Source organism: Myotis brandtii, unplaced genomic scaffold (assembly GCF_000412655.1).
Source record: "Myotis brandtii unplaced genomic scaffold, ASM41265v1 scaffold469, whole genome shotgun sequence".
Lineage (NCBI taxonomy): Eukaryota > Metazoa > Chordata > Mammalia > Chiroptera > Vespertilionidae > Myotis > Myotis brandtii.
In genome coordinates this window covers 525,463-535,352 of record NW_005367911.1, presented here as the reverse complement: position 1 = coordinate 535,352, position 9,890 = coordinate 525,463, and the positions used below count along the sequence as shown (strand labels likewise).

The 9,890-nt window shown below is 42.7% G+C and overlaps 1 protein-coding gene across 1 annotated transcript in view; it reads left to right on the top strand.

The window, feature by feature from the left end:
- The window catches only part of RUNDC1 (RUN domain containing 1), a 9,344-nt gene extending 844 nt beyond the window's left edge, over positions 1–8,500 (top strand). The window contains exons 2-7 of the mRNA XM_014547185.1: positions 1,125–1,137; positions 2,758–2,850; positions 3,906–4,064; positions 5,281–5,479; positions 5,888–6,007; positions 6,402–8,500. Of these exons, the coding sequence (XP_014402671.1) occupies positions 1,125–1,137; positions 2,758–2,850; positions 3,906–4,064; positions 5,281–5,479; positions 5,888–6,007; positions 6,402–7,267 (1,450 nt within the window). The 3' untranslated portion in view covers positions 7,268–8,500. The remainder of the gene's footprint in view (positions 1–1,124; positions 1,138–2,757; positions 2,851–3,905; positions 4,065–5,280; positions 5,480–5,887; positions 6,008–6,401) is intronic.
- Positions 8,501–9,890: the final 1,390 nt, after the last annotated feature.

Sequence of the window (9,890 nt, the reverse complement as noted above, 5' to 3'; positions counted from 1 at the left end):
GCGATGCCGACGAGGATGGAGGTAGCGGTGGTGAGCAGCCGACCTGTCTAGGTGAGTACGCGCGTCCGAGACAGGAAGCCTGAGACAGGCGTGTGGACAGGAGGACAAAGAGGCCTGGGGACCCGTGGTGAGAGGTGTCCCCGAAGGTGTGATGACGTGAAGGGCGAAGAGAGGATTGAGAGGGCCACCGATCAACCAACCAAAGCAGCGCTGCTTCCGCTCACCTTGCAGTCACCTTAGCAAACACCTGGCACCTTTGCTAATAAAATGCCCCGACCCTGGGGATTGGGGAAGATTGGCTGGTGAAGAGCAAGTGGATTGGAAATCGTGGAAAATTAGATCTACTCTCTCTGCCCGTGTTTTCCTGGAACCTAGAGACTTTTCCCTCTTTAGACTCTTGTCTGAGTGAGCGCTTTGGTGAACAACAGGGTATCTTAGTCATTAAAAGGAACACAACTCCTGATTACATCCATTTTCTAATGCTGGTATTTTAAACCTCCTTCCCCATCCTGCTTGATAACTAGATATTCGAAATGAGGTTCCACTGGTAACTGACAAGATTCAGTCAGTTAGCCTACCTCGAGAAGTTAGGAGAGTGTGTATGCCGCACCAAGGGAACGTTCCCTTACAGTCTTTGAATCCCTGGAAATGCGCACTTGTAGATAGGTGTTGAGGAGACTCACTGTCTTTTCTCCACATTTAAAAAAATATATATTTTTATTGATTTCAGAGAGGAAGGGAGAGAGCGATAGAAACATCAATGAGAGAATCATTGAATGGCTGCCTCCTGCACGCCCCCTACTGGGAATCGAGGCCACCACATGGGCAGGTGCCCTGGGCGGGAATGGAACCCGGACCCTTCAATCCGCAGGCCAATGCTCTACCCACTGAGCCAAACCAGCTAGGGCTACCACCTTTTTATTCTTTTTTTAAAATATATTTTATCGATTTTTTTACAGAGAGGAAGTGAGAGGGATAGAAAGTTAGAAACATCGATGAGAGAGAAACCGCAACCAAGGTACATGCCCTTGACCGAAATCAAACCCGGGACCCTTCAGTCCGCAGGCCAACGCTCTATCCACTGAGCCAAACCGGTTAGGGCTACCACCTTTTTATTCTTAAAGCTACAACCGATATGTGCTTTCTTCCCACTTAAATTGGTTTTAACCAAGAAGACTTACCAGTAACAGATACTGACTTACTTTCATCTGAAATGTTTCCAATGCAATCCTGTGTTTACTGTTCCACCCTTCTCTCCAAATACCCACAGCTCCTTGCACAAACAAGGAGCAGCCACGTCAAATTGCCAGACTCTTAAGGAATAGAAAGGATAGAACGGATTACTGTGGGCAGGCCCTGTTCAGGTGTGAGGAGCACCAAAGGTTCTCTGTGGATTTGCTCTTTTGGTTGTTCATTTTCACTTTCAGAAACAGAGAACAACTTTGAAAAAAAAATGTAGTGTTCAGAAATACCTAATAAGCAGCTGTGATCTTGTGTGCATATATTGATACAAGAACAGGTAGTGGGGGATATGTGTGAACCAAATGATTTACTTCTTATCAGTTCCTGGTTTTTTTTAACCAGTATTTTATCTCACTTCACACTGGAAATTATTTCTTTTATTTCCTGCCTTGCACCAGAGCTCATTGTTCTATTAATCTTGTTTGCTCACATTCCAATAAATAACGTACTAGAACTATTATGGCAAAGTTCAACATTCTCATGAAAACAGAGTCAGGATTTATAGCTGGTTTCTTTCTTCCTTGTTTTCATAAAGTTGGGGTACAGTGAAAACAGAAAGTTTACCTAGTCGTGTTCCTTGAGCTGGTTAGACTTCTGGTCAGAGTTCATTACAGTAGTCCCTGCTTATCCAAGGGAAATATGTTTGAAGACCCCTAGTGGATGCCTGATACCTCGGATAGTACTGAACATACATATTATGTTTTTTCCTATATATACATACCTATGATAAGATTTAATTTATCAATTAGGCACAATAAGAGATTAACAACAATAACAACAATAACTAATGAAATAGAACAATTATGACAATATACTGTAATAACAGTTTTGTGAATGACTTTGGGCCTGTAGTAAGTAAAGTAAGGATTACCTGAATACAAGCACTGTAATACCGCAACAGTCCAAATAACCGAAACGATTACTAACTGACTAATGGGTGGGTGGTCAATACAGCATGGATACCCAGATACTCTGGACAAGGGGAAGATTCAGACTCAGGATTTCCTAATGCTACTCAGAAGAGTACACAGTTTAAAACTTTTGAATTGCTTATTTCTGGAATTTTCTATTTAATACTTTTGGACCTTGATTGACTGCAGGTAACTGAAATCACAAAAGGCAAAACTGCAGATAGGGGGACTATTGTGTTTGGAATATGCCATTCTGTATGTGATTCAATAATATAAAACAAATGTGTATTGAGAGTTTACCCTGTGCTAGGCCTTGAGGGTACAAAGCCATGGCTCTTGCCTGTAAGGAGCTCATAGACTGGGGGAGACAGAATCCTAAACAAATAATCATAATGTGACATGAGCTAGAGTAGAAGTGTGTACAAAATACAGTGGAAGGAATGATCAGTTCTGCCTGGGAAAATCGAGGAAACCTTCTTTTAACGGACAGCTAGGCCTGCACTAAGACAGGAAGAGAAAAGGATTCTAAGAAAACACTACCCCACTCAGAAAGGATTGCAGAGGGAGTATCCTGAGAAAAGGCTTGCTTTCATGTTGAATAAAGGTAAAGCAAGAGCATTGCTTTTTAAATAATTTGAACAAAAAGTTAACTTGTTTTTCATTTGTCCTCTCTCATACCTTACTTCTGGAGGGCTTGGTAAGTACCATTTTAAGGTTAAATTTAATATCCTATAGACTTCTAGTTTGAAATGCAGCCTTATGCCTGCATAATGTGCTGAGTTTGCTTTGTTTTGATACTCAAGAAAGGCATGGAAAAAACAGTGTTTGAGTATACATTGGCAAGACATTGCCACCCTGAAGGGATTATCATCATTTAAATGTGGAAAGCACTTGGTGGCCAACAGTGGGAAAGGGAATCACTGCTCAGGGAAGCTTACCAGACATTAAAAAAAAACAAAAACACTATTACCTTCCCACCCCCATTACTTGGCTTTGGATTTTTTATTGCCCCAGGTATCTGCATTTATTCTTTCTTTTGATTTTGTAGATGTCTGTAAAACATTGAATGGACTTTGAATCTTAAAAAAAAAAAACTGGTTATGAGTTATAAAGCCTTTCTCTACACCCTTACCTCCAGATTCTCTGCAGAAAATAGTCAGGAGTTGTTCTGTGGTAATTAGCTATGGAAGATGGCATGGCTAATTCCTGGGAGGCTGTCTTGGCTGATATAAGTTATCTCACTCCTAACTAGACCTTTAAGGGGGGTGGGGGGAAGCAATCTTGCCATAGGCGGTTTGGCTCAGTGGATAGAGCGTCGGCCTGTGGACTGAAGGGTCCCAGGTTCGATTCCGGTCAAGGGCATGTACCTTGGTTGCGGGCACATCCCCAGTAGGAGGTGTGCAAGAGGCAGCTGATAGATGTTTCTCTCTCTATGTTTCTCCCTTCCTCTCTGTAAAAAAATCAGTAAAATATATTTTTTTTTAAAAAGCAATCTTAACAAAAGGCCCCATTGTATTCTTATCCTATTTCCAATGAGAGACAAATATTTTCCTAAAGAAAACACATTTAATAAATTTCCCTGTATGAAATAATTATTCTTATTTTTGAGCCTATCTTACAAATTCTGTATTTCATCTGGATTATTTGGAAATGTCTTATATTTTGCTAGTCATTATTGGCTTGAGAGGATTCTTGATGTGCCCTGAATTTTCCTTTTCCTATGAAATAAACCTAAGTATTTTCTCATCTTAGAGTGAGCAGGAGAAACGAGAACGTCTGGAAACCCAAAGGGAGAAGCAGAAGGAACTGATACTGCAGCTCAAAACCCAACTAGATGATCTGGAAACATTTGCCTATCAAGAGGGCAATTATGATTCCCTACCACAGTCTGTGGTCCTGGAAAGACAGCGGGTAAGTAGAGGTCACCACTACCTAAACACTGTTCCTTCCAGTGTTTATTCTTTCCAGCATTCATTCTCTCCTAGCTTGCTTGTCCTGGGCCTTACTGAGAATCCCTTTGCTGGCCTAAATCAAAGGGAAATTTTACTATTACAGTCTTTATTCACACATGGAAACACGAGTTCCAAAGTTTTAAAATATGATGATTGAGCTCTACCTTTTTGTTGATTATTATTAATAATAATAGTAGTAATAACAGTAATACTTTCTTTTTTTAATATATTTTATTGATTTTTTACAGAGAGGAAGGGAGCGAGATAGAGAATTAGAAACATCGATGAGAGAGAAACATCTATCTGCCTCCTGCACACCTCCTACTGGGGATGTGCCCGCAACCAAGGTACATGCCCTTGACCGGAATCGAACCTGGGACCCTTCAGTCCGCAGGCCGACGCTCTATCCACTGAGCCAAACCGGTTAGGGCAGTAATTCTTTCGTTTGATCATTAAAATAGTTCTATTTGGGCACATCATACTATGTAAACTAGCTTTTTCCCCCACAATCAGTTGATAAATATACCAGGAATCCAGACTGACTTTAATGCTGTATTTATTTAAACAACTTTTGGGTAGACAGGTAAATCAGCTAGTAGAAATACAGCTACAGCCTCCCCTACATGTTTGTCTCTCCTTTTGACGTGACTATTTCTCTGCCTGGGCTGCAGTTGCATTACCAAGATTTCATTGTTCCTAATATTGTTAGTAGGATATTTTGGCTGTAATATACCTTAATGTTTTGTAAAGGTTTTTCTTTAGTTACTTAGAGTAGAACAAGAAGGGATGAGAAGGACTAGAAACTAAGAGAAACCAGTATTTATTCTCTTGGAGACCTTGGGGGAAGCTAAGTATGAGGCTTTTTGGATCATCAGCCACTTTGGATTATTCATGCTGTTAGTCACCTGAGTGAAAGTTGCCTAGTCTGGTGGAACATTTGTAGTTAGAAGAGCCATTTCTGTCGGACAGGAACCAAAGGTTCTTGTTACTCCCAGAGAAAAAAGGTCTATCCTTACCTAATAAGCAATTACATCATTTCTCTCATGAATTTGATAGTTCTTTGTGTCTTTGATTTCTATTTAAGGGTAGGAGGTATGCCAATAAAGATTTTCTTTCTTCCTAACCTTCTCCCTGAAAATTCCAAAGGGTGTGCTCATTGCTTGTGTTCTTGATAGGTGATCATAGATGAATTAATAAAGAAACTGGATATGAATCTGAATGAGGACATCAGTTCACTGTCTACTGAAGAGCTTCGGCAACGTGTCGATGCAGCTGTGGCTCAGATTGTAAATCCAGCCCGAGTGAAAGAACAGTTGGTTGAGCAGCTGAAAACTCAGATCCGAGATCTTGAGATGTTTATCAACTTCATCCAAGGTGAGAGGGGGGTGGACAGATGTGATAATTTATATATTGTAAGTAATGATACCTAAAGGTGCCAGTCTTGATATACTCTTTAAGGGGTTTGACCACTTACTAAGGGAGCTAGCATGGTGAGTAACCAGATAGCTAAAATCTCACTCTGCCATTTACTGGCTTCATGTCCTTGAGCAGGTTCCTAACCTCTCTTGTCCCACTCTCTTCACCCATAAAATGATTCATGCTTTCTTCACTCAGCAAATATTTTTTGAGCCAACAACTACAGACCAGTCACTCTTTTATACAATTAAATAAGATATATTTGTAAGTCTTGTCATGTAGTAGGCACTAGTAAATATTCTTCCTTTGAAAATCTGCCATCAAGGGGCTAAAGAAGTATCTTCTCTTTTTAACTTCTGATTATAGATGAAGTGGGAAACCCATTGCAGACAGATAATGGACACTGTGAGTGCAAGGCCAGTGGGAAGACAGGGAATGGCTCCACCAGAACTGGCAGCAGCAAACTGCCTCCAAGAAACAGCAAACGTAAGTACAGCTCCCAGATTAGGCAAATCTATAGAGACAGAAAATAGATCAGTAGTTGCTAAGGGCTTGGGAGGTTGGGAAGAAGGGTAATGGGAAATGCTAATGGTACAAGGTGTATTTTGGGGATGATGGATACACAGATCTCTGCATATACTAAAAAACCACTGAATTGTATCCTTTAAATAGATGACTTGTATGGTATGTGAATTATATTTCAATATAGCTGTTACTAACCCAAAGAAAGGGAAGTCCAGTGACATCCTTGGGTGGCTCTTAGCTTCATGTGGGACCTATATATAGCTCCAAACCAATACTTTATCTCAACTTGTGACTTATTGAATGTACTTCTGTGCTCTTATGGCCCTAACTGATGAGTATTGTGTTTTCTAAACAGCAAAGGCAGAAGATGTGAAGAAAGTCCGGGAGACGGGGCTGCACCTGATGCGGCGAGCACTGGCAGTGCTCCAGATCTTCGCTGTTAGCCAGTTTGGTTGTGCCACAGGCCACATCCCACAAACCCTGTGGCCAACAGGCCAGGCTGACAGGGACTACTCTCCCTTACTGAAGAGGCTGGAGGTGTCAGTAGACAGAGTGAAGCAGCTAGCCTTAAAGCAACAGCCTTACGGCCACGTCATCACCTCTGCCAACCTCCAGGACCTCTGTCAGGGGGGCAAGGACGAGCTGACTACAGCTGTGCGAAAGGAGCTGACAGTGGCCATGAGGGACCTGCTGGCCCATGGACTGTATGCCTCCTCACCAGGGATGAGCCTCGTCATGGCCCCCATTGCTTGTTTGCTGCCGGCCTTCTCCTCGGCCCCCGAGGCCATGCATCCCTGGGAGCTCTTTGTAAAGTACTACCATGCTAAGAATGGCCGTGCTTACGTGGAATCCCCAGCCCGGAAGCTCTCCCAGTCCTTTGCCCTGCCTGTTATGGGAGGCACTGCTATGACTCCCAAACAGAGTCTACTGACAGCCATCCATATGGTGCTGACAGAGCATGACCCTTTTAAGCGCAGTGCAGACTCAGAGTTGAAGGCCTTGGTGTGCATGGCACTGAATGAGCAGCGTCTCGTGTCCTGGGTGAACCTTATCTGCAAGTCGGCATCACTCATCGAGCGCCACTACCAGCCCTGGAGCTACATGGCGCACACAGGCTTTGAGAGTGCCCTCAACCTGCTCAGTCGCCTCAGCAGCCTCAAGTTCAGCCTCCCTGTCGACCTGGCTGTGCGCCAGCTCAAGAACATCAAAGATGCCTTTTGATGATAGTGCACTGGCCCTACCCCAGCACCTTTTTCAGTAAAGATAGGTGGTTAGACTTCTAAGATAGGAACAGAGAGTAGGAGGAAGGGTTAAAGATGTTTCCCCTAGCCAAATGACTGCAAAGTCAGTTTTATTTAAAGGTTCTTCCCTGGTGTGTAACCACAGTGTACCTGTGGCACATACGTTTGAGCCTATGGAAAAGAAATTAGTCATGGCACATGGTTAATGCACCAACACCTCATGCCAGGTATAAATTTTAGAAAATCCCAGTTTCTCTAACCATTCTCTTTATGACAGTGAGTGGCATTATGAGTGAGTTGTTAGTCCTGAAAGAATTAGACTTGAGATTCGTATTGGTTAAGTTGGGAGCCAAGGTTCAGGGGAGGTTGTGTATATTCCATAGCTGCCTCTAAACTAGGAATGGGAATAATCTGAGAATAGCATTTCTAAGGGAGTTAACCACAAGTTAATTTTAATATGATCCCTTTAAGAATTGAAGTCTGTTCCGGACAAGGTGGTCCTCTTCACACAGCACAGACAATATTTTTGTTTTGTTTTGGAGAGGACTGTTTATAAAGAATGACAACCATTGTCTGGTTCCATGTCCTCTGGCAACCTCCCAAGGACATGCTGACAGTGTTCTGAGAAGTAGACGTGTTAGAAGTATACTTCTCAAGAGAGCCCTTGCCACTGAATCAAGTGTGGATAGGAAAACACATCAGTGACCAGCAGCAACTTCTGGGCTGTGATTCCCTTGTCTTGGAGGCTGGATGGTGGAGGAGGTCTGATCATGTGATAAGTACTACAGCGGGGGTGGGAAATATGGCAGATTGCTGTTGAACACTTCATTGTAAAACTGACTCTAGAGCAGCCCAGTTTGGTCCTCAATATTTTAGCCTGTTTAGTTTCTATGTCATTCAGCCTGCATACTACTCCAGGACTGACCAAAGATGGGCAAATTCTATCACTTTCTAGAAAACCAAATGAGTTCCCAACACTACTGATTCAGCATTGTTTCATGTATTAAATTGGCAGCTGCACTTTATGTCTGCACTATTACATAGTGCATTTTAACTTAATTTTTCCAGCAACATGTTATTTAAGATGTATTGTTGAGAATTCATTAGAATTAGTTCTCCTGTGTGAAGCAGAATAAATGTATGATGTTGTGGAAAATGATATGTCTGTGGTTGCTAATAAAATCTAGTATTTTGTGTAGATTCTCTGTAAGGACCTCAGAGCCCCTTGGCTTTGATTTGTAAGTCCATCTGGGTATTATCTGATCCAGACCATTTCCTCAAGCTGTGTCTGGTTCCTGGCCTTTCTGCCTCTTCTCTAACCTCTGCCCTGGATCAGCACAGCTTTGGTGGTAGTATTCGTCTCTGTAAGTAAATTCGCTAAAAAGTGCCCTTGGCTTTATCATCCCATCTCACCCAGGCCAGCAGTCCCACCCCCACAGCAGATGTCACCACACCTGCCACTTTTGGAATTGGCACTTTTAAACCTATTTGTCTGGATATTATTTAGGGTGGGTAATAACTGCTGTAGTCATGTGGCATAGCCCTGTATCACGCCAGTATTATCTTTCTCTAATCCTCAAAAACTAATTTGCATTAAGGTTTTGTGCTAGCATCATGGGAAGCATTTTTGTTTGTGTTAATCCTAATTTTTTAAATTTTAGAGAGAAACATCAATGATGAGAAAGAATCATTAATCGGTTGCCTCCTGCATGTTCCCTCCTGAGAATCTAGCCTGCAACCCGGGCATGTGCCCTGGCTGGGAATCGATCCAGTGACCTCTTGGTTCATGGGTGGATGCTCAACCACTGGGCCACACAGGCCAGGCTGTGTTGTCCTAATTTAATTCTCACTATTTGTAAGGTAGGATGGTATTATTCCCATTTTATAGCTGAGGAAACTAAACTGCAGGAAGGTTGTCTAGGTTTACACGATGAAAGAGCTGTGATTTGAACTGGAGTTGCCTGAATCCATATCCTAGTCTGTACCCTTATCATGTTACCTCGTATCTTGTGGCTTCTAGATCTTTTGTTCCTCTTTCCTTTTTCCATCCCCCTCTACCATCACTTCAGGGAAGAGAAGGTATTTTCCATATACCTGCCAGAAATTTCAGCTGCCAGAGGACTAGGCTGCGGGGAGATGGGCAGATAGCCATTGCTCTGCTGAGTTCATGTAACAAAGATGTGTAGAGACAGATAATCCCATCAGCCTTCCAGCAGTCAGATAATCTAGTCACTGATATCATCTGCATTATAACAGGACAGTTCTGGCTTGGAGTGAGGCAGTCAGGACAAGGGAGGAGAGGAGGAACAGTCAGCCTGGTCTAAAGTATAGAATGAAAAAGAGCCATGGGTATGTATCCAATGAAAGTGCAAGGTCTGTTGCAAAGATTTCTAAGGTGCTCTGTATTTATTCATTATTGAGTGCCTACCAACTGCCTGGGCCAAGCTAAATGCTGAGGAAAGATGTTTAAACAAAAAAACTCAGCCCTAGCCAGTTTGTCTCAGTGGATAGAGCGTCAGCCTGCAGACTGAGGGTCCTGGGTTTCATTCTGGTCAAGGGCACGTACCTCAGTTGCTGGCTCCTCCCTGGCCCGGGCCCTGGTT